This window comes from Alnus glutinosa, chromosome 1 (genome assembly GCF_958979055.1).
Source record: "Alnus glutinosa chromosome 1, dhAlnGlut1.1, whole genome shotgun sequence".
Lineage (NCBI taxonomy): Eukaryota > Viridiplantae > Streptophyta > Magnoliopsida > Fagales > Betulaceae > Alnus > Alnus glutinosa.
Window position 1 is genome coordinate 9,099,019 of NC_084886.1, and position 26,829 is coordinate 9,125,847.

The window sequence follows — 26,829 nt, forward strand, 5'->3', positions numbered from 1 at the left end:
AAAAAAAAAAAAAAAGGCAAGAAAAGACGTGGCTTGAGGTTCTATTGCCTAGCTCGGCCGTGGTTGAGATGTTCTCAGCCACTTCTTTTCTTGCTTTTTGGCCGTGGTTGGGAGTCTTGGGACGTTCCAAGCGACTTTTTACTTTTCTTTCTCCTTTTTTCTTTTTTTAAATTAAAAAAAAAAAAAAAAAACTCTTTTTGAATATTTTGATTTGATGTACATAATTGTATTTTTACGCCATTTGTTTTCTCTATTTGATGGAAAAAATAACGTAGGTTTCAATATACAAATGCATGAAGCATGGATTCGATTTCATTAAATTGGAAGCTAGAATCTCAAATGACAGATAAAAATCGCAAAAGTTGGGGATTGTGACATAATTTCCATATTTTTTTTTTATTTTTTATTTTCAATCCTTGCAACGTTTCATGGTCCTTGGAAAGAACGAGAGAAAGGAAAATAACTAAAAATTCTATGGTGACTCGAGCAAAAACACAAATCACTTGGACAAGTGAGTGAAAGGTCTCAACTTTCAATAAGAATTATTACTTACGATGAAAAAAGATATTATTTTAATAATAATTTAAGTGTATTTCACACGAGTCACCATAGAAGGCTTCCATAATCATTTCTAGATCACCACAAAATAGGGTATCTAGTTACCACTTGAGGCATTTCACCAAATCTAATTAAAAACTATCAAGAGTTTGAGTTCCAAAATGGCTTAGTAAAGTGCAATTTACGGTCCATCATTGAAGCCACTCTGCATATAATGATAAGAAGAATAATGCTACTTAAGAGACTGTTATATGACTCATACAACTTGATAATGTGACAGTAAAAATCAGTCATTAGATCATGAATTTCTTTTTTTAAAAAAGAACTAATGGCTAATTTTCGCTATCACTTCATTCCAGTTGTATAGCAGTCTACTAAATACTATTATTCAAATTAAAAAAAAAAAAAAAAAAAACTCTTTAGATGAGCTTTACAATCAGAAAAGTGAAACATTCTTTTCCTTCCTATTAGGAGTTTTCTTGTATACTCCATGTGTACTAGGGTTACGTCCATCTGCGCTTTATTAATGAAATGACATTACTTATAAAAAAAAAATTAAAAATTAAAAATTAAAAAAAATGAAAACTCTCCCATATCACAGCAGAGAAGACCATTTCCATAGATGAGCATTCTTCATTCCTACATCATCTTTCAAATTTATCAGCCAACTTGTTGAGAAAGAATGACAAGAAGCCCTTGCCGGCCCACTAATATTTCACTAAGAAAACTGATCAATCCGAACCACACCACAGGAGTTACATCAACTCCACCAAGGGGTGGAATCAACTTACGTGCTGGGATGAGAAGTGGCTCGGTGGGAGCATAAGCTATGACAAATGGGAACTTTCCAACAGGCAGCTTTGGGTACCAGGACATTACTATTCTCACTATAAACAGAAAACCAAATATGGAGAGAAAGGGTCCAAGAAATCCAATTGCAATCTTCGCAGTAGCCGGGTCCAAATCAGCTACTACTACCAATCTCTGCATAAAATCTAAAACACCATGTGATGATGTACCTGGTACGTCGATCTTGAGAATGTCAACAACTGCGTGTGCATCGAATGGCTCTCCCGAAAGATATGCATCTATTTTTGGCAGTTCATTGCTAGGGAATGACACGATTTCTCTAAAATATGAGCTACATCGAGCAAGTTGGGACTTTCTTTTCGTTGGACACCTAAGGTTTTCCTGCCACAAGGTCATGAAAAGTTATAGTCGGTCAATGCACATATGGATTGGACTACAATTTCAACAAGCATGAAGAGGACAGAGATCTTCATTTCAAATGTTTTGGGTTGTCTATTGAGACAAGAGTTATAAGCACTCAAGAGACAAGGTCACAAAAGTTACAAGGTGATAAATTGGATTTATTGTTTTTAATGTAAAAGTAGAAGAGACTTGTAACGTTTATACTATTTCTCTATAAATAGGGTCTTACATACAATCAAACAAATAATCAAGGAAACATGTAGCCAAAGAAAAGGCTTTGATGTGTGGATGTAGGTCATAGGCCAAAACACCTTAATTCTATCTCTCTTTCTTTGTTCTCATCTCTTTCCTAGATTATTAGTTCTTACACCGTCTACTTTCAAAGTCTTACCAGTGTCTTGGCCTTGTGGTTAGCAAAAATAAACACTGGATGAGTAGATTCCCCATAGACTTGATCAGTCCAATTTTAAAAGCATTTGCAGGCAATTACTTATTTCTTACAATGGAATCATTCAAGATAGATTTCACATTAGTACTCCAGTAGTAGAAAGGAACTGTCAGAAAAGCAAAGCCTCTTTTCCTGATAGTTTTTATTCAAGTAGATTGATTTGGCTGTAAACTTAAGTAGCCAATTCAAGGTGCATGAGTTTTTGAACATCTACCAAAGCCAAGGAGCACATAGGATTGAAAAAGCCAACAACCAGAGAGATTAAAAACTTTTGTAAAAGGGAAAACAAGTGCTTATGCTTCTGCAGTTTCTTTGTGACATGAAGGAACACTAAGGGCACTTTTTTTTACAAAAAAAATAAATGAAAACCAGCATTTCTGTGTCTTATATAAGATTGCAGTAACCAGAACGCCACAAAACAATGGTGAATAAACTGAGATTATGAAACCAATTAGTTTCAAAATAATAAAACCATTTTGATTATTATAACTAATGGCAGGCTCCATTTGCCAAATTTAGAAACAGAAAAGAAGGGGAGACTAGAAATTCTGCAAAATATCTCGATCTTATTAGCTATTCTCAGCTCACCCATTTCAAGAGAAGTTTCAGGAAATTTATATCGAGTATCAAGCGATAACAACGAAGATTTGGGTACTCACAGAAACATGGAAATGGCCTCGATTGGATGAAAGAGCCGGCCTTCCTTGAAAAAATTGAAAACACAACCGAAGAGCATGCGTAAGATGAAATATAACAGGAATTTTATAATTCCCAAAAAGCGAAGGACAAAAGGACACTATATTATTCACAAATACCTTTGATTTGAAAGCAGTTGAGCAGTTGAGAACAAGTCGCCATTTTAGTGTCCAGGAAGAGTTTGAGGGAGAGTGTGAGTGAGACGTGGAGGAAACGTTATCGTTCTTACGACTCAAATAACTGTAGTGGCAAACAGAGTAATGGTTCGGGTTGGGGCGGGTTGGATTTTGGACAATTCAGACCCGTTACATAGTACGAATATCTTTGTTAAAGTTTTTTATTTTATTATTTTATTTTATTTATAGATAATTTGTAAAAGTATTTTGATGTAACATAAAAATGAAAATTGTTTTTATTTTACCTTTTTAGGCCTATTTTGTATTTTAGGTTGTTTGCTAATATTTTTTATTTTGAAAATAGAAAACAAAAATAAATCCTTAATAGTGTCCCACAACTAATTAATGGAGTCAAAATAAAGGATTTTTTAAAGTTGTTATTTTATGATCCTTATTCATTAGATATTAGGAGTTCTTATTTATAGAATTAAAAATATTTGTTTAAATAAGATTTTATTTTATTTTTATTTTTTTGTTGCTGGTGATAATTAGGAATCCTTGGACGTTAAGGTTTAAAAGTTCTTATTTAATTCCATTAGGATTTCTACTAATAGTAGAATTAAGAGTCATTGCCCTAAACTTATGATATGAGACCTATTATTTTTACATATTTTTACAAGTCACCTATCCAATGTGACATTTAATATACATTACAATCCGATTATGATATCTCGGATTGTAAACGATTTGTTTTAAATATCATATCGGGTGTATGAATTATGAAAAGCATTATTACATAGGCAAAACCAAGTCCCCATATTGATTATGTACGGAATAAAACTTCGCTTTATAAGTTTAAAAAAGTTATAAACAATTTTAATTATTATGATTAGCCGTTTGATATGATACAAATGTGGCTAATACTTCCTTCAATCACGACAATTTAGTCTTTAAATACAAATATTTGTTATTAACTTGCAATTTTGGATTATTCATAATTATATCTGTAATTTCTAACCTTCACTTTACTATAATTTAAACTTCATGAATTTTTCTAAAAAACACTCGAAAGTAAGGTAAAAATTTGACACACTACACCCAGATCTCACCTCCGTCTTATTGGGCTAATGTGACAATGCTAATCACCCCTTAGTTTTTTTTTATTTTTTATTTTTATTTTATTTTTATTTTTTATTTTTTTTTATTTATTATAACAAGATATGATGTTAAGAACTGATGTCACTCACTACTACATTAGTCTAGTGGGATGAAGGTGATATGAAAATATATTACGTAGCATTACTCTTAAAACACATCTCGAAATGACCCAAAATTACAAAGAATAATGCTACTCTTCACACCAATTTACGTGGTGCATTTTAAGTGACTTTTTATGTCAATCACATTTTTTTAAAAAAAAGTTACTTAAAATATGTCACGTCAGCCGGTGTAAAATGAGTGTGAAGAGTATAGTAGCTTTACTCAATTGCAAAACAATAACTCTTTCGAGAATAACAGATTTTCTTGGAAGTTACAGCCAATTAAAGCAAAACTCAGACTTTCTTTTAGTAGCAACAATGTATTTACAATTATCGTGCACAAAAAACGATTCAATGGAACATGATATTTAACATATCAAATGGTATGCTAAGCTCTTCTCACTATCATACCTCAGTGGTTGTCTGCTGCTTTAAAGTTCCTGTTTGAGTTACCCGAAAGCTCTATATTTGAAATGATAATCCAGCTGCTAAACAGTCAACTTCATGGCCAATCTAAATTTCCCCATAGCATCATCGCTTACATCCCAAGCTCCCTCAGCAATCTCATCAAATAGCTGCTCCCAACCCCAACTGGAGTAGCCCAAGAAAAACCAGTAGTCAGCAATGGATCGATTGTCTGACTTGAACTCTTCAATTTTGCGAATTGTGGCTGCTTGATCAACAAAGTAAACACCTGGTAGGACTTCAGGATACTGATGTTTAGTTGCTTTTTGAGTTAAGGCGACAAGAGGCATTCCATGTTCTACAATTGGCCCCCCAAAGGACAGAGGTGCCTCTTTTAGCATTTCTAACCCTTCTTCCAGTTCATGCAGAGAGTCCCATCTGATATGCTTGTTGATAATTAGACCTTGAAATCCGGTAATTTGATCGGCCTTCACAATGAGAATTACTGACTTATCAAATGGTTGTATGCTGAGAAGTTTTTCAGTAGCAATTAGAACAGAACCAGCCACCACATGAGGAGCCGTTTCATGCAACTCTTTTGATGTGTCAGATTTGATTTGACTGTATTTGAATACTCCTTTTGGTGTCCTGTCTTTTAATAGGACTTCATGGAATTTGTCCTCAGCATCTGGAATTTCATCATGAATTTCAGTTGGTGATGCGTCCTTAAATAGATTCTGACTCCTGCCTCCTTTTTCAGCAACACTCCAAAGAATTCCTACCAAAACCAGCAGAGAAGTTCTATGAGGGAGGAGAAGAACTATAGATAAGTGCAATAAACAGAGACTTAAAAAAAAAAAAAAATGGAGTCAAAAGAAGCGAACAATGAAACCGCGGAGGTTCAAAATGTGCACAAGCTCAATATGATCTCCTTCCATGTATTATGAATTTTAAATCCAGAAAGTTCATCAAAAAACTTATGTAAACTATTTTGCCAGTTTGTTAATAAAATGTAAGATCATTAGCCATATTACAAGTTTGTTCTATTACATGAAATTGCTTTCAATCTCAAGGACTAGTTTAACAAATGCAGATAAAAAATTAATTTTTTGTCCCACAAATTGGGGCATCAAGTATTCAATTCATCTCCACATTGTAATAACAAAACTCTTTCTACATCCATACTGCATTTTGCAAGTCGTGTCGTAAAGGTATCAACATCAGCATCTAGTATGGGTTTACCTTTGTCTATGTGCAAGGCATATGCCCAGCCCACAGGTATATTATTGGGAAAAGAACGAAAGAATGAAGCTCATAACAGCAAGGCTTTACAATGACGTACCAATTAAAAAGCATAATGACAGATTTACACGAGAAGGGGGAGATATTTCTTTTGACAATACAATAATAACAAAAATAAAAATAATAAAAAACCATGACTTCAGAGAAGATAAAATTTGTAAAAAAATACTAGGCTCTGATAATTGGCTCTAATTCTTTTTTTTTTTTTTTTTTTTTTGATAAGTAAGAAGATTTTATTAAAAAGCATAAGGCGCCTTTAAGTACACCGGGAGTATACACAGGAACCACCAAAGCCAGCCCACAAAAAGAAAAAACCAAACAAACCTACAAGGATCAACCCTAAAACTTAACTCATAAGGTTTGGATGCTTTACTCCGACCTTTCTAAACTTCGTAACAAGTTCTCTCTCTCTCCGACCTAGGAGCGGCGCGTGTGAGCGCGTTACGTTGGGGGTTTATTTTGGTTTCGCCTTTCAGACTTCCGGTTGCTGTGCGGGACGAGTTCCTGAGCGTTTGGTGATCGTGGGTCGCGATAGTAGATCGTGAAGGGGCGTCTACAGGTGGGTTGGCTCCTGTCCGTCGAGAATGTGATCGTTCGCTGGGTCAGTCGCTTGGGTTCCGGCTGTTTTTTGAGATGGAGATTAGTTTTATCGTGGAGTCGAAGACATTTGTCTTCTCGGTTCTGGATGGGGCGTCGACGATGAGGGTGGGGGAGAAGAGGAAAAGTTTCTCCGGCGTTATTTTCATCAATCACTCGAGCACTGAGTGGTTGGCTTCGACGTTGGAGTCACTTGTGGGTGTTCCGGAAGATCAAGCTTTCATCAAATCTTTCAGGGAAGGTTCGAGAGTTCTGATCGCTCGGAGAGGATGTAACCAAGCCGGCCGTTTCTTAGAAGTAGCTTCTTTCGGGATGGGTGGTCGGAAAGGGTTTATCCTGATTCCTGAGGGACGTGGAGGGTGGGGATGGATCAAATTTTCCGAAGAGTTGAGGAAGTCCGCTGCTCTTTTCTCTGTTTCTGTGGGCGGGGAGAATGGGTCCTTACATGAACTGGTGGAGAAGAAGGGGAAGGCAGTTGAGGTTTGGCCGAGTTTGGTTCCCTTTTCGAAGGGGCCCTCTTTTGTGGAGGTGTTGAAGGCAGGATCGGTCGATGTCGTGAAGAAGGGGCCTATCATGGGGGGTAATTCCTCCGGGAGTAAGGTTGTGCCAGTGGTTCACTGTGAGCCTGAATTCCTTCCGGCGGCGAGGGTGCTAGATGCAGATCTGAGGATGGCGTTGGACTGTTCTTCTTTGGAGCCGTTCGATCCGTTGGGTAAGGACCAGCATCACCGTCCACTGGGTAAGCCTTATCGTCCACGTGCGAGTTTGAAATTTGAAATCTCTAAGTTGCGCACGTGGAGTAAGCGGGTCATAGGGTCCAACAAGGCTTTGGGCCGGGCTGTTAACAAGATACTGGGTCGTCTTGCAAGGAATGGTTTGCGCTTGGGATGCTTCGTGCCGAAACCTAGATCTTCTCGGTCGTTGTTGCCGGTGATGACGTCGGTGGATTCTTCTGGGCTGTGCAATGTCGTTTCGTCGGAGTTGGTGGGTCCCAGTGGGGACCTTTTGAGCGGAGACTGCTCTGAGCCGACTACTGCGTTCGTCTCTCCACTGCCGAGTGCGGATCTGCCGTCGCCGGCGACCTCTGTTCCTCCGACGTCGTCTGGGTCTTTGAGTGGTGAAAGATGCATCCACTCAAAGGAGAGGAGACGAGCACCTGAGATGTCCTCTGGGTTGGTGCCGAATCGGATTCTTCCTGGGGGTGTGAAGGTGTCAACGGTGGGAGATAAAGTGGGCGTGAATCCAGCTTCTTCGGCTGAGATCTATCCTAGGCCGGAGTCCTTATCGGCGATTGTTACAGGGACAGATTCAAGTTCGGTGTTTCTGTTCGGGGGTGAGACGAACAGCACTATCATGTTCGGTTTCCCCCCTTCTCTGGCGCTGGAGTTGGGTCTTCCGGTGGGTTCTACTACTTCATTCAAGTTTATGCCTCTGGGGAAGATTCAGTATCCTAATCACTCTTTTGCCGCTCCGTCTCTCGCTGGTGCTACTCTTTTAGGAGAGAAGCTGCGTTCTCCCATCCCTGTGATGGACTCTAAGCCTTTCCAGTGTTACTACAGAAGGGCGAAAAAATTGAGGGAAAGGAATTCTGTAAAGTGGGATGATGGGCTACTTTCTGACTCTTTGCAAGCTGTGAAGATGTCAGTTGGTTTTGTTGATAAAGGGGTCTCAGGTCAAGTGCCACCAGCGGAGAAGGCGGTAAAAAATCCTGCAATAAAGAAGGCAACGACGTTAGTGAGTCAGGGCCTTTTTAGGAAGGGGTTTCTTAATCTTCCCCCGATTTCAGTCCCAACGGTGGTGCCTCAGGAGGTCAACAACGGGGAGATTGTAGTACGGGAGGAGGATGAAGATGATTATTCGGAAGTTTTGCCTTTAGATTATTGGGCGTTGGATGGAGATTTTGGGGAGGGGGCTTTGGCTGTTCGGGACGCCATGGAAGAGGAGTTCCAGGTTGTTGCGCGCCAGAAGTCTAAAGGAAAAAGGGAACTTCTTAATTTGCAGAGTTCCATCAACTATGGTGACGCGAACTATCCCTCTAGTCGTAGGAAAGCCGGTCGGAGGATTTGTCAGGGATCGAACATGGGCTCGGACTTGTCATATTTGGGCTCGGATTCTGCCGTGGGTCCACAACTTTCCATTGAGATGGGCTCGCCGGAAGGGAGGATACTTCCTTCCTCCTCCCTGGATGTTCCCACCTTCAAGCATTTAATTCAGGACAAAAGTAAAGGGAAGAAGCCTTTATCTCATTTGGAGTTGTCTATGGCTTGCTCTTTGTATTTCCGGGAAAAGGGGGATAGATCTATGGCTTTCCTCTCTGCCCTTGATGAGGAACATAGGCGATGGGATATGATTGAAGATTGTGAGCTTTAGGGGCTTAGGGGCTTAGGGTTGGGTGGTTTTGTGGGCTGTTCCTTGTCGGGTCGGTTGTGAGGCTGTTGCTTCTTGTATACTCCGTGTGTACTAGGGGCGCCTTACGCTGTTTTTAATAAATTTGCAATTACTTATCAAAAAAAAACTTAACTCATAAGGAGCACCCATAACACCTAGAGTCCAAAAAACAGAAGAAGCTCTCATCAAACACCTAAACTTGCCTTGTAAGCACTCCAACCCAACAAACCCCCCAAAACCCGCAAGAAAACCCAAACAACCCTCCCAAAAAAAACACCCACAACCCAAAATACATATGAAAATAAAACCCAAAATACAAAGTGGACAATATAAACATTTGCAATATGTGTGGACAAGAATGAACCAGCCAACAAATGAAAACACGACTCAAAGAAGATAAAACAGTGATATTTGAACCAACTTGAACCCTATCAAGAGGAAAAAAGATAAAATTCTACTAGAACCAGCACATAGATTAGAAACAGAAATGGTTGATTTTTTAAAGACATACGAGGAATAGCCACTGGCACTTTGGAATTGCCAAGAGAAAGAGGAGAGGGCAAGGAGGGAAGCCGGGAAGGGTTATGGAGCAGAAACATGAGCAACACTCCAATATAGGCAACATCTAAGTTATCAAAGTTAACGAGTTTCCTTCGTATGGATTGTAAGTCTCAATAGTTTGTCATATAATTGTAAACCCACAAAAGATTACCCGTATCACTGATAAGATGATGAGAATTGCTTCCATGATCAGATATGAACTTGAAAATATCAGCAACTGCCATATCTCCATCATAGGGGACAACATTCTTCTTGTCTGCTGGAAATAACATCAGAGCAGGATAAACTTCTCTCTGCACAATTGCAAGACATCAAAATAACGCAAATAAAATGACATTTCAATCTGCAAAGAATGATTCTGATTGTATATCTGTTCATTTGTTTAGGCACAACAACAATAACTGGCAAGCACGTACAGAAATCCTAATCATCTACACATTACATGGGTACAAAAATTACACCACATTAAAACAACTAAGGACAAGATATAAGTTACTAAACAATATATTTGAGCAAAAACATGAAATTTTAAAGAAAACTTTAAGAGGCAACTGCTCAGTCACATATCAAAGCCGCGCCCCCCACCCCCCCCGCGGCCGCCTTTCTTCTTCTCCAAGAGGAGGCTGGAGGGGAAACAACTAAATGGAAAATTGAAAAATCGTATTTAGTTTCCATACTAGATCTCTACTCTATTCATAAGATATAAGAACACATATAGTTTATACACAAAGAGATGCATATAACGCAAATCAAGTTACTAAGCTCCACAGAATAAAAAAATCTCCACCCCAAAAGAAAGTCATAATTCTGAGAAGGAACTAACAAATTCTGAATGCAGCTCGTTAAAACTGTTGCCCCGTTTAAAACCCCAAGGGGTTGGCTCAAGTGGTAAGGGCATTGGTATTTGTAGTAGTCCCATGAGGTCTAAAGTTTGAATCCCCTTGGGTGCAAACAATTCATTGGGGCCCGCCCGATCCATGTGGAGAGAGCGCTTTACAAGGGAGGGAGGGAGAGAGAGAGAGAGAGGGGGAGGGAGAAGTAAAACAGAATCCCCTCAGCCAAAAAAGAAACTGAATGTTTGTGGCAATAATAAACTTTGGTTTATAAAAAATAGAGGGCACATAAACCATTACTTGTATAAAATATTGAAGATACAAGAAAAATATATAGAAATTAAATGTGGATCCCACAAACAGACCTGATCCATAGATTTTAATATCAAACTGCAATCATTCAATGTGCAATCCATCAAATAGATCAGCGGAAGCTTCGCCAAAGCATCCTTCGAGTTGTCTGCTACATGAATAGCCAATTGTCCAACCATGAGATTTATAAGAAGTTAAGTTGTTCTACCATTTCATAATTTAAGAGAAAATGTCAATGACAAAATATACGCAAAGAATCCACAACATACACATATATATAGATCCCAAAACCATGCAGCATGTCATAGGTCATAACAAATAGATGACTAATCTCCCAAGTCTAACAGATAAAGACATAATAACCAAGTTTTGCATAACAATAACAAATTCTTGTATCAAAAGACCACACAAAACTATAATTGCAACCAAAAAGTGAAAAAAACAAATTCTTTTATCGAGAAAACCCAGCTGTCAACACATTTTTAAATACAAACTTTTCTGAGCAAGAATAGTGTTTGCAGAAACACTAGTAGTTCAAATGAACCCTAACATAGAAAATCACTGTCACGCCCATAAATGCAAATATTGCCAAGGCAAAGATTTGACAGACATATAGTTCACAATGGTCATCCGAAGCCTTAACCACAAAAGTTCATAGACAGACTCACGGAATTCATGTCAACTGGTGATTCAGCAACAATTTTCTAGGACTGAGCTACCTTCATCTTAATAAATAGAAGCATTTATTTTGTGGGAAAAAAATTAGTCCATCTTACAAAACAAAATATCCATAAGAAAAAACCTAGTTTCCTATTAGCCAGGCAGAAAACTAGTTGAGTCTTTTGAAGTTTTGAAATAATTAAATGCAAGAAAGAGGGAAAAACATTTTTTTATACAAAAATCTTGCAGAGCACATATTAGTCTGAACTTATTCATGTCTGAACTCACAAATATGGCGAGTGGGTGTCTTCTTTTTTTTTGATAAGTAAGAATTCATTAAAGAGCGCAGAGGGGCGCAACCCTAGTACACAGGGAGTATACAAAGGAGCCCCTAATTAGAGGACCGAAACGAACAAGAAAGTAAAAAATCAGCGTACGACATACTACCCATGCCATTCGCCGACACCCAAAAAAACAACATATTAAGCATAATTCTACAAAGAGCCCCAGCCTGAACCTCCACATCCTCAAAAAGCCTAGAATTTCTCTCCCGCCACAAGCCCCACAAAACACAAAGAGGAACCTGCTTCCAAACACGGTGAGCAGGACCACGACCCAGCAAAGAACCCCAAGCACTCAATAAGTCCAAGACGCTCCTAGGCATAACCCACTCCACCCCAAACAAACCATAAAAAAAACTCCAAACAACTCGAGCCACGTCACAATGGAGAAGAAGGTGATCAACGGATTCCCCATGCTTTTTACACATAACACACCACTCGACCACCACAATTCCACGCCTTCGTAAGTTGTCATGAGTTAAAATCTTCCCTAAAGCTGCTGTCCATACAAAGAACGCAACCCGCTTCGGAGCTTTAACACGCCATATACCCTTCCAAGGAAAAGAAGCCGTCTCGTGACAAACTAAAGCTTTATAGAAGGTCTTCACTTCAAAATTCCTCCTCTTGGAAAGAATCCACACCGCCCTATCAACCTCCCCATGCCGAACCCGAGTAGAGTATAACTGTTCGAAAAAGGACATCACCATCTCCAACTCCCAATCCTGAGCATTGCGCGTAAAGAGAACATTCCAATGAGCCACACCTCGAACCATAGACAAATTATCCACCACCCAAGCATCAGGAGAACGCGCAATGGTAAACAAAGTTGGAAAACAGAGCTTGAGAGGCCTGTCCCCACACCATAGATCATGCCAAAAGCGAATATGGGACCCATCACCCACCTCATAACGCAAAAACTTGGCAACATTATCCCACCCCTTACGAATAAACTTCCAAACACTGACACCATAAGGCCCTGTCACCGGTAAAGAACACCAACCTCCCCTCACACTCCCATACTTTACCTCAATAACCGATCTCCACAAAGCATCGCGCTCCTGAGAAAACCTCCAGATCCATTTCCCCAATAAGGCTTGATTGAAATTAATAACATTACGAACTCCTAGTCCACCAGCCTTAATTGGAAGACAAATACGATGCCAATTGACTAAATGAAATTTAGTCTCATCACCCATACCATTCCAGAGAAAATTCCTTTGAAGCTGCTCCAGCTTTTTAGCTACACTCACAGGAATAGGGAACAAAGATAAATAATAAGAAGGAATGCTAGAAAGAGTACTGTGAATCAAAGTCATCCTACCTCCCTTGGATAAATAAAGTTTCTTCCAACTAGCCAACCTTCGTTCCACCTTCTCAATAACCCCATTCCAAATAGAAATAGATTTGAAAGACGCTCCCAACGGCATACCCAAATAGGTCATCGGCAAAGACCCAATTCTACACCCCAGAATATGTGCCAAAGACTCCACATCTTCCACCTCGCCAACAGGGACCAATTCGGATTTGCCTAAATTGATCCTCAACCCTGACACCGCTTCGAAACATAAGAAGGTACACCTCAAATTTCGAACGTGCTCGGCTTGTGCTCCACAGAAAATTAAGGTATCATCCGCAAACAATAAGTGATTCACCACTAAAGCTTCATTACCCCTAATGCCCACAGAGAAACCTGACAGCAAGCCTTGATGCATAGACGCATACAACATCCTGCTAAGCGCTTCCATAACCACCACAAACAGCAAAGGAGAAAGAGGATCACCTTGCCTAATCTCCCGCGAACTCTGAAAGAAACCATGAGGGGTACCATTAATCAATATGGAAAATTTTACTGTAGAAATGCAAATTTAATCCAATCCCTCCACCTCTCCCCAAACCCACATCTCTGAAGCATGTAAAGAAGGAAATCCCAATTCACGTGATCATAAGCTTTCTCCAAATCCAGTTTGCATAATAACCCAGCCTCCCCTGACCGTATCTGGCTATCCAAACATTCATTGGCAATAAGAACTGAGTCCAAGATTTGCCTTCCACCAATAAAAGCATTCTGAGAACTCGAGATAATTTTTCCCAACACTGATTTAAGCCTGTTAGCAAGGACCTTAGAGATAATTTTATAGACCCCTCCCACCAAACTAATAGGCCTAAAATCCTTAACTTCCATCGCATCAGCCTTCTTAGGAATAAGGGAAACAAAAGTAGCATTCAAGCTCTTCTCGAACTGGCAACTATTATGAAATTCTGAAAAAACCCCCATAATATCTTTTTTGAGAACCCCCCAACATTGCTGAAAGAACGCCATAGAAAAACCATCTGGACCCGGAGCCTTATCCCCATTCATCTCTCGCACCACCTCCCACACCTCCTGCTCCTCAAAGCCTCGTTCTAACCAGAGGCACTCATCCGCATCAATGGAGGAGAAAGAAATCCCATCCACCCTAGGCCGCCACGAACTCTGCTCGGTGTAAAGAGAGTCATAATAATTCACAATATGCTCCTTAATTTCCAACGGATCAGAAGACAGAGCCCCATTTATCCTCAAGACTCCCACATGATTGTGCCTCCGATGGGAATTAGCCACCCTATGAAAAAATTTAGTATTATTATCCCCTTCCTTTAGCCACAGAGCCCGAGATTTTTGCCTCCAATTAATCTCCTCGCACAGGAGTGTTTTTTCCATCTCTATGATCATGTCTGACTTCTGAACCCTCTCCTCCTCCACTAACCCCCGATCTTCTTCAAAACACTCCAACTCTTTAATACCTTCCAATAGTTCCTTCTTCTTCTTCCTCACATCACCAAAAACCTCCGCATTCCATTTCTTCAAATCTACCTTTAAAGCTTTCAACTTATTAGCCAGCACAAAACTTGGTAGACCTTGAAAATCATAAGACTCCCACCAACGATGCACAAGATCTACAAAACCATCGGATTTGAGCCACATGTTTTCAAATTTGAAATATCCTTTCCCTTCTCTATGCACTCCACAATCCAACATCAAGGGAAAATGGTCCGAAAAAAGCCGAGGCAAACGACTTTGTGACACATCCGGGAAATGTTCTTCCCACTCCGGTGATAACAGAAACCTATCAATTTTAGACCAAACCTGATTATTGGACCAGGTGAACTGCCCTCCTTTGAGAGGAAGATCCACCAAACACTGCCCATGAATGAACTCCGAGAACTCTTCCATAGCAACAGAAAAACCACCAACTCCAGAACGCTCACTTGGAAACCGCACCACATTGAAATCTCCCCCAAAACACCACGGCCTATCCCACCAACTCATCAAACCAGCCATCTCATCCCACAGCACCCTCCTCTCCCCATCATCATTAGGCCCATACACACCCCCAAACGCCCACAAAAAGTTATCATTAACGTTACGCAACGAAACAGCTAAAGTATACCGCCCCACGCATTCATCCACCTTCTTCACAACCCTCCTATCCCACATAATTAGAATCCCACCTGACGCCCCACAAGCCCTCATATAACACCAATCCACATGTTGACAACCCCATAAACTTCGAACCACCTCTCTAGAAATGACTTCCATTTTTGTCTCCATCAAACACACCAAATCAGCCTTCCAATCTCTGATGAGCCCTTTAATACGCAATCTCTTGTCTAGCTCATTTAATCCCCTAACATTCCAAGATAGAATTTTAAGCATCATTAACACAAAACAAGCCCCTTCCCTTTCCTCTCCTACTATACGATTGAACCCCTTTCTTGTCATAGTTTATGGAACAATCTAGCCGCTTAATTTCCCTTTGACCTTTCACTCCTGATACTGAGGAAACCCTTGCCAACGATTGGTCCCGCTTGGCTTCGATTAGTTCGAACAAAGCCAACAGTTTGTCTTCAAATTGATCACATGACACTCCTATTAGTTTGTAGTAACCCTTCACCTTCTCCATCACCCATCTAGGAGACACAATCGAACTGGAATCCTCGTCCATCTCCACTGCCAAAGGCAAAACCGATATCGGGCCCAAATCCTCCACCTCATCGCCTACACCACCCTCCACAAAAGCAGAACAGAGCGCAGATTGAGCAACGACAAGCTCAATTGAACCCTCCTGCTCACAAGGAATACCCCCAGAAAAAGCTCCCTCAGCCTCCAAAACCGGGACCATATCCAGCCCCTTCCAAACCCTCAAAGCAGCAGACTTATGAGGAAATGGGTCAGAAACCAGCGCAGATTTAGAGGGAGAAAGCACCGCAGCAACCAAGGTGTCCGAATGGTCTAAACCAGCCCCGACAGCCTGCTCACCGTCTACATGCATTGAAGATTCAAACACAGCAAGGTTGGTCTCCATACTGGGCACTGACTGCGCAAACCCAGTATTCAGTTCTGGTTGAGATGCCAAGCTAGCCATATCACTGGAAGAAGCCGAGCCAACGAAAGGCCCTGGACTCACCGAAGAAAAGGCCATCGACCCATGCGAACCCACTCCAACCTCCTGAGCCGTTGTCCCGAAATCAGGCAGAGGATTTCGCCCAGGTTTGGGGGACTGAAATTCCGAAACAGAAGGAACAGACGAGAAAGACGACGGACACACGCCACCGGAAAGCTCAGAAACGGCTGGAACTGTCTCTGACCCACCATAACCCGACGCCGATGAAGGACCCACGTCAGGACGCACTGCAGGACACACCCCACCGGAAAGCTCAGAAACGGCCGGAACTGTCTCTGACCCACCATCACCCGACGCCGACGAAGGACCCACGTCAGGACGCACTGCAACTAACGGGTCATCTCTGGGCTTCTGAGCTACCGGAGCCCAACGCAGCCTCCTCTTCTTATTCTTGTTGCTGTTCTTCCGCCCAAACCGTTTGGACTTACAGCCAGGCCCAAACAAATAAAGCCCCTCACAAACTCTGTTAAGAGCCTGGTCCACGTCCTCCTTCAACTTTTCCAGCTGGCATTTCCACAACAGGAGAGAGGGAAACGTGTGTTCCACCCCTGACAGCTGACGGTCTGCACAAGAGACACCGAAATATCTATCATCCATGCCTCGAGAATCAGAATTTTCATGCAGCCGACTGACATTCGACCCTTCCTTCACGTAATCAGCGCCACAACGGTCACACCGGTCCTTGCCCAATGGTTTCTCTGATTGAAACAGCTTCTTCTCCTTCACCAAAGGATCACGGCGCTTCACCTCTACCGGAGCCACAGGAAGAGGCATCTTCTTCTCCACCTCCAGACCATTAGCACCCCTACGCAGAACATCGGCGAAGGAGGACCCTCCATGATAGACGGGAGAGACGGCTTGGACAGCAGGGGCAGAAACTTTAAAATTTTCAATACCATCTAAGCTTAACTTCTCTGTGGTTGAAGCCAGAGGAGACAAACCCTGCCCATCCGGGATTTTGAGGAAAGCACTAACCTTACCCAACTCAAGAACAATTTTTCTCCACCCCCGTCCCTCAAAACCTTCAGGGAAGTAAATAACCCCTCTCCGGCCACCCACAGCATACACTGCCACTTCAAGAAATCTACCAGCTACATTGCCCCCTCGTCTAACAATAAGCACCTTAGACCCCTCCCTGAAGGACCTAAGGAAATCCTTTTCCCCCGGACACCACAACAGACTCTCCACCGTTGAAACTAGCCAACCAAACATGTGAGCACCAAGCAGAATCATCCCTGAGAAATTCCCCCTCCTTTCTTCCAATCTCACCACAGAGGCTCCTTCTACCACCGTAAACATAAAGGACTTAGCCTCCACGCAACACCGCCTCTCCATCTAAGAAAACGTAGAGATATTCGGGAACGGCGGCCTGCTCGGGTTGGTCGGCGTGGTCGTGGGCGACAGTGGTCCGCGCTGTTTGTGGCCGGCGTAGGGCGGCGGAAGATGGAGATGGCGAGAAGGATTTTTGGGTGAAAACCAGATCTGAGGTTGCCGGTCCGAGAGAGAGTCTCGCCGGGACGCTGTCGGTCGGTAGAGATGGAGATGGGTCGTGGGCGCCGTTCTTCTGGGGTCGACGGTCTGCTTGGTCGCGGGTCGAGATTGGTGGCCTACGGTGGTCTGAGAGGGCCGGACGATGTCGGCCGTTGGGCGGCAGTCGGTCGGCGAGGGAGGGGACGGTGGAGAAGGGGTGATTTGGGAAATGGGGGGAAATGAATCTCTGGGTGTCTTCTTAAGATTCTATATAAAATAACCCATATTGCGTTTATAAAGAGAAAGTTCATGTGAATTAGCAAAATGATAGGATGGAACCCTAGGTCTTTTCCATCTTAGAAAAAATATATTCAATGCCACAAACTACCTTTCCTTTCCCCTTGTTGACTCCTAAAAAGAGTTTCCACTGGAAATAAAGCTGAAATTCCTAAAATAACTTTAAACAAAATGCCAATAGCATAACAATCTCAACCTTACCCTAATAACTGATTAGAGAAACAAGTGAGAAGATAAGCAATAACTGACTAGAATAAACGTAACAACCAAAACCCGATCCCACAAACCCCAGTTCCTGCGCTAATACACCTTATGCACAGAAAGATCTGTAACAAATTACAAATATTGATACAGCATCTAAATGTGGGAGGGGAAGCAATTTTTTTTTTTTTTTAAATAAAAAAAAAAAAAAAAGAATTCAAAAACCAGGAGACTGGCATTCCCTCAATAACAGGCTAGCTAAATTCAGACATCATTAGGGCGGTTGTTTTCTCTTGTATTCTTTTTGTGTAAGAGGGCTTTGCCTTTCATTTTAATAAATTATTGTTCATTAAAAGAAATATCAGCTCTAGGTGAATAATGACAGAGGCAAAGGATCACATCATCAGTTGGTGAGGAGAGAAGGTGAACCAATAAGTATATTTTAATTACTTGTTTGGATTACTGAGGAATTGAACAAAATGAGAAACCAGATTCCTTTATAGAAACTAACAAAGAAGAAAACATAGAAAGCTATCTATGTTTCAGGAGATGGATGTTCTCTCAGTGGCACCAGATTTCATACACAACAGCTCTAGGTAAGAAATGACAGGCAAATGATCACTCAAGAAGCACATCTTCAGGTGGTGAGGAGAATGTGAACCAATAAGAAGATTCGTCATCACTTGTTTGGATACTTTTTTTTTTTTGATAAGTAATTTAAATTTCAATAAAAAGCGCAGAGGGGCGCAACCCTAATACACGAGAAGTATACAAGAGAGCCCCTAAACAGGAGGAACAACTAATAAATTAAGAAAGTCTACAAAAGTAGAAACACCTAGGTGGCAAAGGTGGGGAGCTATCCATAGATATAGCGTGTTAAGAAGACGATATATCTATGGATACTGATCACTTGTTTGGATACTGATTTTAACTTGTCAAAAAAAAAGATACCGAGGAAATGAAGGGCAAGCACAAAATGAGAAACCAGAGTCATCTATAGAGAAACTAAGAAGTCTACATCAAGAAATTTTTTCGTCCATGTTTCTTTCTTTCTAGGATATTTACATTGAATGACTTGGCATTTATGTGTTGATGCGCATGAAAGAAAAAGAGAACTACTAAAATAATATATATTTGACCACAGTTGTTATTTGAAGGCAGACCCTTGATTGTAGTTGAGTTGACTGACCTGAGTGTGAAATGTACTAAAAATGACCAAGTACCTAGAAATTGTGGCTTGAAAACTTTGAGTACTAAGTTTTGAAGGGGAAAAGAAGTGAGAAAGAAGAGCTAATATAGAAAATGTGGTTCACGAGGGTTGAGAGAAAATATTTATCTAGTCTAATAGAAACAACTTACCACTAAGAGAGAACCAAAAATTTATGATTTTGCCGTTAATTAAAAAAGAAATCTGAAATAGATGGACATTCTCATTGAGTTCTTCTAGATGGATTGCTTTAGCCACGCTATGCTTAGGACACTTAAAACTCTAAATATCAAAGTATGAACACCATGTATCTTTAGATAGCTGCTTTTGTTTCTACTTTGGTATTAGCTATCATGATTTTCTTGTTTTTTTTGCTCCTACTAGATAGGTGGTTTCTCTTGTATACTTCCGGTGTGCCTGGGGGTGCTTTATGCTTTTTAATAAAATCTCGATTACTTACCAAAAAAATAAAAAATGAAGAAAGAAAGAAAGAAAGAGAGAAAACAATCATTAACAATATGAATTGCCAAACATCTTCGCCTTTCAGTGCTTGGATTGATAGAAAAGAAGAGCAAACCTTTTGGATTTTGCATTTTTATTTAACAAACAATCATTTATTGATAAAATACAAAAGGTGGCGGAGAACTGAAATCCACAGACAGTTTACCAAAGAACCCCCTAGAATAACCTTTTGGATTTTGCATGTTCCCAAATGTTAAGCAAATCACTGATTTCGATTTTTAAAATTTGAGGTGTTTGGAAAAGATTAAGAACGATTTACAAAAATTCTATATAAATTCCAAAATATATTGGTATTCTATATAAATTTGAGGTTTTTGGGGAACAATTTATATAGACTCAAGGTTCATAAAGAAAATTTGTAACTATTAGCAAAATTTAAGAGGGAAAAAGAAAAAGGAAAAGAAAAAAAATAGTATACAAAATGGTGTGAAGCTAAATTGCCCATATGAAGCAATAAAATTTTATTTTTTGAAAAAAATTGATAGTGCCAATTTTAATTAACACTTTATTAAGCACTTACCACCACTAAACACTTTTTCCCCATTCCTTGATCCACCCCTTAAAGCGATCATGTTGCCCTTCACAGCCCGGTATACTTCACGAACAACCAGTTCCATTCTCTGGCAAAATCCGCACCAATTATTGCTAAAGAGGACCAACACATCCTTATTCCATGTATGGACTACATTTTTGGTGTCAGATTGATTAAAACCAAGAACCAGCTCAGAGAATGTATGAGTTGTAACTCGAGGAATCGAATCCACCTCATGAAAATCCACATTAACAAATGGAGGGTGAGTGGCCTCCCTAGGGCTTTGAAGAACAGGTTCTGACTGTTGATATGGAAGAAGACTTCCATTAAGAAACCCATTGAGAAAATCAGTAAGTGAGGAGTAGCTGAAATTTGACTCCTGGGGTAATACATAATGTTGCTGCAAAAGGGGGTCAATTATTACCAAGGATGGAATCTTTGATCCACCGGTCATAGCTCTAAGTAACCGGTAGTTGCCATCAGAAAAGAAGAAAGAACCCTCAAAACCTTGAAAGTCAAGTTGTTGCTCCACCAAGTCGTCCACCTGTGAAGAAATCTTTTGTGGAGCCACCACATCTTCAGATCTTATCTCTCCAACCACTACATCTTCAGAGCTTTTTTCTTCCACCACCAAATCTTCAGCAGTAGCAACTTCTTCAAGAGCTGTAACAGATTTGTGGGCTTCTACTGATATTAACTGCCTACTTTTATCAATATAAGCTGTCTTCTCTTCATTATATTGAGAAGGGGGCTCACCATTAGTCATTATAGAATTTTCCTCCTGCATATGAGCAGATAAACTTTCGCTTTGTGGTAACTGGTCTCTGTCCAGAGCAACAATATTTGAGACAAGGCCTTCCTTAAGCACTGCTGGTGAAACCTGACTAGACTGAACTATCTGCGATGTCAAAGTATTCGCCGACTTGATATCAATGTCATCAGATAGAAGTTGGAAACCTAACTCCTTTGCAAGGGAGCGTAATGTACCTTCTTCATTTTGCCGAAAAAGGTGTGCCAAGATCTTCTGCAAGGAACTGCCTTCTAGATTTGAAGCTATTTTATCCAAAGTAACATGTTTATCATCATTTATAATCATGATAGTAGACAGCTTTTCCTTCAATTTAATCTTTCGAGCTGTAGGAGATAGTTTCAATCTAGGATGTTTAAATTTACTATCCGATGCTTGATAATCTTGGACCGAGGATTTCTCAGGTTTTTTCCTCTTCTGCTCACCTATCTGATTTGACACATGATAGTGCAATGCCAGTTCTCTAAAAGCATCAAGAGCTTCCTTACCATTTCCTCCAGTTTCTGATAACTCAGATGATCTATCCACAAATAGAAGTATAGATGGCTTATTTGCAGGTAAAGCAGGTCCAATATCATGCTTATCACCGTCCAGCTACATGATCAAAATAGATATATATAAATGAAACATGCTAACATAGAACTTACTAAGGAAACAACCAAATTATGGGGAAATAAAAACCCAAATTAAGAGAGAAAGGAACAAACATGTAGAAAGATGAATAGTAGCATTACCGGTTGTTCAAAAACCACTCGGCATGCAAGGAAGTCAATTTTGGCATAGTACATAACTATATCAAAGCTTGTTAAAAATGAGTAACAGAAAAGTTTCCGAAAAATCATGGCCCATAAACAGAGAGCTCTTGGCTGTAATGATATTGACTATAAAGAAACTATGGGATGAAATTTACCAAGCGGAGGTCACGGTGCAAAAACTACCAAAACAAGAATGAAAGTAGTCCATCACTTCTCCCTGTATGCAAAAAAGCATTTCCATCCTCACTGGAATTAGTGGCTAGATTTTGCCATCTACTCAGTTACACAGTTTTGGCAATATTATATTCTGGTCCACTATGGGAATTAAAGGTTGTTTAGACTAAACCAAAAAGAAGATGGCCAAACTGTCTACAAAATTAAGATGACACCTGGGAAAAAAAAATTTGATACTCGTTTCATTTAGGACAAGACTATGATGGTGTCTCAAGACAAGTGAGGACAATTATAGTATGTACGGACAAGACCAAACTATAAAAAGGGTTAGCACAAATGGTTACGTCCAAACACCTTGTAGTCCCACACACTGACACAAACATGTTGCAACAATTGAGGCCAGCAGTTAAAGGCTTTCTAAATAATAAGACAAATGAGATACTAAATGGTCAGAGCTTAACTGTCTAACTCAGTAAAAAAAGAGGGAGCCCTTGACACATAAATGTTGATGGACGAGCTAAAAGATGACGTGCATTTTGATCTTCTAAATTTTTCTTTTGACGAGTAATTAAAATCTGCAACCACTGGGCCATGCCAACTCCTAGTGATCCCAATTTGCATTGAATCAGCAAAGCCATACATCTAAAAGGGTTTTAGAGTTTTAGCCACACAATTTTTGGCACACGATATTGTCATGTAAAGAAACCTTGTAGAGATCAACTGACAAGTCAAAATTACCTCCATAACAACAGAATTATCCATCTGTAAAACATTCTTGAGGTCATCCTCCTTTTCAATAATCTTTGAACAACTAGGACATCCAGCAATGTAAGCCATTGCCAACCATGAACCAGAATCTTCAAGACCAAGAGATGAAAGCATTGATCTTTCAAGGACCAAACCAAATCTATGCCTTTCAGGGGGCAGAAAGAACTCTCTTGCAACGATCATGAACTTTGAGAAGAAAGAATCAAACTGCTGAAATTCTTGTAAGGTACAGGATGATACGACATTAGAGCTCACATTCTCAATCTCCTCGAAAGTAGCACTTTCATTTACTGAGCCAGATTCCCCAAGCCAAGGAACTCCGCTGAACCCATTTTCAACGCCACACTTCCAGTTTTCAGCCCCTGTTTATGAAAAGAAGGAGAAGAAGTGACAAATTTATTGCTAATAGTTTTCTTTTATTTTTACTTCAAAATCAGTCTCGTAATGATGTGCAATTAGAAACTACCAGCCACCTTCTGGTTATTCTTCCCTTTAAGTGTCGGTGATCTATTTGTCTCTCCATTAAAGTTCATTCCTCGAAGATGCCCTGAAAATAAAAAAAAAATAAAATTGTCAGTATCATTAAGGGACAAAATAACCCTGCAAAAACCAAATAGTAGCAAATAGAGACATTGTATATCTTACCGAACCGAAACTTCTGTTTCTGCTAATACATAGACAAAATCATTGCGAAAGTTTATGATTAAAAAAAATATATATCTTACAAAAAAGCAGATTAGAAAAATAGAGGATATTGATACATATTGAAGTAAAATTAATTAAAACGAACATCAAATGGAACTCTGGACACAAACTCACAGAGCAGCTAAATTGCTTTTGCTATTTTTGCAACAAATATATATATATATATATATATATATATATATATATATATATATATATATATATATATATATATATATATATATATATATATATTCAGTCACATGATCATACTATTTGGTAAAACACCTAATCTTCACAACATCTCTGTTATCAATATATATACAAGAAAGCTAAAGAAATTTTAGGAAATTAAAAGCTGCAATCTCTTAGGCCAAGCCTACAACATAAAAAGGAGAAAAAAGGAAAAAGGTAAAGCAGTGAATCACAGTCCCAAAATATATATATAAAACTTCAAAAACATACATAATCAATTTCGAATGAGAATTAAACTTGAGTCTTTCTCAGTCTGATGTTAATTAAACCTGAGAAATCATGGTTAGAATTTTTTATTTTTTTTTAAAAAAAAAAGACAAATCAGTACAAAATTCCAAGAAACAAGAAAGGACGTTCAATTCGAGAACTAAATTCCATCACTTCTTAGATAGATATTTAATCAAGGCAAGCATGATTAGATTAGTTGCAAGAGAAAATATGAAAGTTATGCAAGGTTGACAAACCTTGCGCATCAATATCATTTTCAGTTCCATTTTTCTTCTCATTGGCAAGCAATTTAGGGGTCCATCCACAAAATTCCAAAAGAAGTAAAGCCTTGTCAGTTGAACTAAGAAACGTCTTCAAGTCCTCTGGACTATTCAGGGTTTTGAGTGGAAGTTCTTCAGGCAATAGGGACATATAGGGATAGACTGATGATAATATACTTTGTGCCCGGTATTTGCCTCGATATTTGTAAGATATAGAATGGTGGTAATATAAAATTGTTATTTCCTCCACAGTAGCACCAATAGCATCTGCGAGCATCTTCTCCATATTTCTATACATAAACATCAACTTTAACGAACTAAACTCCTCTTGTCTATCAGAAACCAGATGTGCTACTTCTCTCATCAGAGATCGAAACTCACCGGACCCTGCGCATCAAAATGACTGGGTTTAACCTAAAAGTAAAATATCAAAGGCAAGCTCACAATGATGATGATAATAATAACAATAGCAACAACAATAAAAATTAATGACAATCATCATAATCATAAACGTCACCGAAGAGTTTTGCTTGGTGAGCATACCTTTTTTTTATTTTTTTATACGTAAATCTAGTCTTATTGAAAGCGTAAGGCGCCCCAAGTATACTAGAAGTATATAAAAGGAAATACCTAACTAGGAAGAGAAAAACGAACAAGGAAATCAACAAAACTAAGCTTGGTGAGCATACCTACTCTCTTCATATGGCTTCTTCATTCATAAAGCAATATATCCCACTTAACATGCAGTACATTTCAACCACATGGGCATTATCATTTTTCGTAGATGAGTTAAGTTGAACAAAATTTGATTACCAAAAACGAGGAAACGGTTATTAGTGGTTTAGACTTTCCAGTTACGGCTCTAAAATCAAAGATTGCAAACATCAATTCTTAAGGAATTCACTTCTGCTCTAAAGAATTTGTTTGTTTCGACCAGAAGTAATGCCTTAAGAATTTTTTGTGCATAGATAATTGGCCATGAAGGTTAAATATGTTTTATTTCCTTCACCACTCTAATGCATCGAATGCGTTCAAGTTATTTCTGCACAAAGTAATCCTTCATTTTGTCTCTTTCAAACAAACAGAACCTAAAAAAATAAAAATAAAAATAAAAATAAAGAAGAAAAAAATCCCAGGACTATTTGAACTCGAAACAGACAGAGCCCTAGCTTTATAATCATTAACTAAAAGGTCAAGATTCAATTCTACACGACCAAATCAAATATGCATATATACATGTAGAGAGAGAAAGAGAGGAGTAAATACAGGGAACAGTAACGAAGAGGAGGATATGCGGGTGGAGTCGGGTCTGAGAAGAGAAGTTTTGCTTGGTGAGCATCTGCCATTCACCGACGCCGTCTGATTCACAATCAACGGGTAGTATTAAGAATGCTACAAGGACGACCACCGGAACCCCCACCAGCGGCAATTTCCACTTCTTCATGCTCTCTACTCTGTAGAACACAGACTCTTCCACCTCACTAAAGCTGGCAACGCAATAAGAGAAGATCCGGAACGAGACTTGGGCTGGTGGTCGGGTCGATTCTCGCTCCTAACCAACCCAACTTGACCCCGCGGACAATGATTGGTATTAGAAATAGAAACGAGTCGGGTCAGGTTTGGGCCCAACATTTTCGGAATCCCAAACCGTTACAAAATCTATACCCAACTCTGTCTCAAAGTTTTGTTTGGTTTGGCAATTGTTTTCTGAAAAATGTATTATATGTGTTTCAGAAGATAAAACACTTTTTGGGATTTTTTAAACACATTAGATTATCTGCCGACCTCTTGCAATTTGGGTCTAAACTAAATGGAAAACTACACGTATCTAATAGGGAGAAAGCCTTCATTTCTAACCAAGAATGCACAATAACATTTCTTTTTTAAGATATGTTACACATCATTTTGCTGTTCATGCGGATCTAAGAGTGAAAATGCGGATGTAATTATTAGCAATATCCTCATCCGTACCCGCAACATATGGTTATCACTTTTAAATATCCGCACCCGCATTATATGAATATCATTGGCATATGCGCAGTTATGAAATGCGGTTATATATTATCTGTTATCCGCATATGAGGTAATGAGCGTTTTAAATTATTATCTAAATCTATATACAAGCTTAAATAAATCAAGATTTAACTTGTTACATAATTCGCAATTATCAGTTATTGAGGGTCACTGTGTCATAGAGTAATTGAGATTTGGATTACCAAAGAAAAAAAAATGTAAATGTAATGAGGTATGACTTTGAAATGATAGTAAAAAAATCTAACATAACCCAAAAGTCATAAACTTACAAAATCCAAAACGACATTATTTTTGTGAATTTAATATATATATATATATATATATATATATATACAAAATGAATGCAGATGCGGTTATTAACAACATTCGTATTCTCTAAAAAAGCTATCCGCAACCGCATATGTTGATATTGGTTTTTGCTAACTGTATCCACGTGTGCGGATAGCAGATGCGGGCGGTTATTATCCGCCGGCATTTTCACCCCTATGCGGATCATTCCTTTTG

General features: G+C 39.4%; 2 protein-coding genes across 3 annotated transcripts; both read right to left on the minus strand.

Annotated features, from left to right (window-relative positions):
• Positions 1–987: 987 nt before the first annotated feature.
• LOC133858514 (protein COFACTOR ASSEMBLY OF COMPLEX C SUBUNIT B CCB3, chloroplastic) lies at positions 988–3,147 on the minus strand. Its single transcript, XM_062293988.1, has 3 exons — positions 3,034–3,147; positions 2,878–2,921; positions 988–1,749 (listed from the first exon to the last, which is right to left on the minus strand). The coding sequence occupies exons 1-3, from the start codon at positions 3,074–3,076 to the stop codon at positions 1,219–1,221; spliced, it is 618 nt and encodes a 205-aa protein (XP_062149972.1). The 5' UTR covers positions 3,077–3,147; the 3' UTR covers positions 988–1,218.
• Positions 3,148–4,571: 1,424 nt separating this feature from the next.
• On the minus strand, positions 4,572–25,823 carry LOC133871038 (uncharacterized). 2 transcript variants are annotated; one of them, XM_062308392.1, is made up of 8 exons: positions 25,558–25,823; positions 24,268–24,678; positions 23,331–23,411; positions 22,835–23,226; positions 20,348–21,761; positions 10,741–10,835; positions 9,694–9,835; positions 4,572–5,472 (listed from the first exon to the last, which is right to left on the minus strand). In XM_062308392.1, the coding sequence occupies exons 1-8, from the start codon at positions 25,733–25,735 to the stop codon at positions 4,778–4,780; spliced, it is 3,408 nt and encodes a 1,135-aa protein (XP_062164376.1). In that variant the 5' UTR covers positions 25,736–25,823; the 3' UTR covers positions 4,572–4,777. The 2 variants fall into 2 exon arrangements, with proteins under 2 accessions (XP_062164376.1, XP_062164367.1); XM_062308383.1 differs by having other exon boundaries at positions 10,741–10,838.
• Between the last annotated feature and the right edge of the window lie 1,006 nt (positions 25,824–26,829).

Excerpts from the sequence above, each read along its gene's own strand:
- LOC133858514 (XM_062293988.1), bottom strand. The coding sequence starts at position 3,076 with ATGGCGACTTGTTCTCAACTGCTCAACTGCTTTCAAATCAAAG. Across the intron at positions 2,922-3,033 it reads CAACTGCTTTCAAATCAAAG|GAAGGCCGGCTCTTTCATCC; the intron begins GTATTTGTGAAT and ends AATTTTTTCAAG. Across the intron at positions 1,750-2,877 it reads GAGGCCATTTCCATGTTTCT|GAAAACCTTAGGTGTCCAAC; the intron begins GTGAGTACCCAA and ends ACCTTGTGGCAG.
- LOC133871038 (XM_062308383.1), bottom strand. The coding sequence starts at position 25,735 with ATGAAGAAGTGGAAATTGCCGCTGGTGGGGGTTCCGGTGGTCGTCCTT. Across the intron at positions 21,762-22,834 it reads ATAATTCTGTTGTTATGGAG|CTGGACGGTGATAAGCATGA; the intron begins GTAATTTTGACT and ends TTGATCATGTAG. Across the intron at positions 5,473-9,693 it reads TCATCTTATCAGTGATACGG|GAATTCTTTGGAGTGTTGCT; the intron begins GTAATCTTTTGT and ends TGGTTTTGGTAG.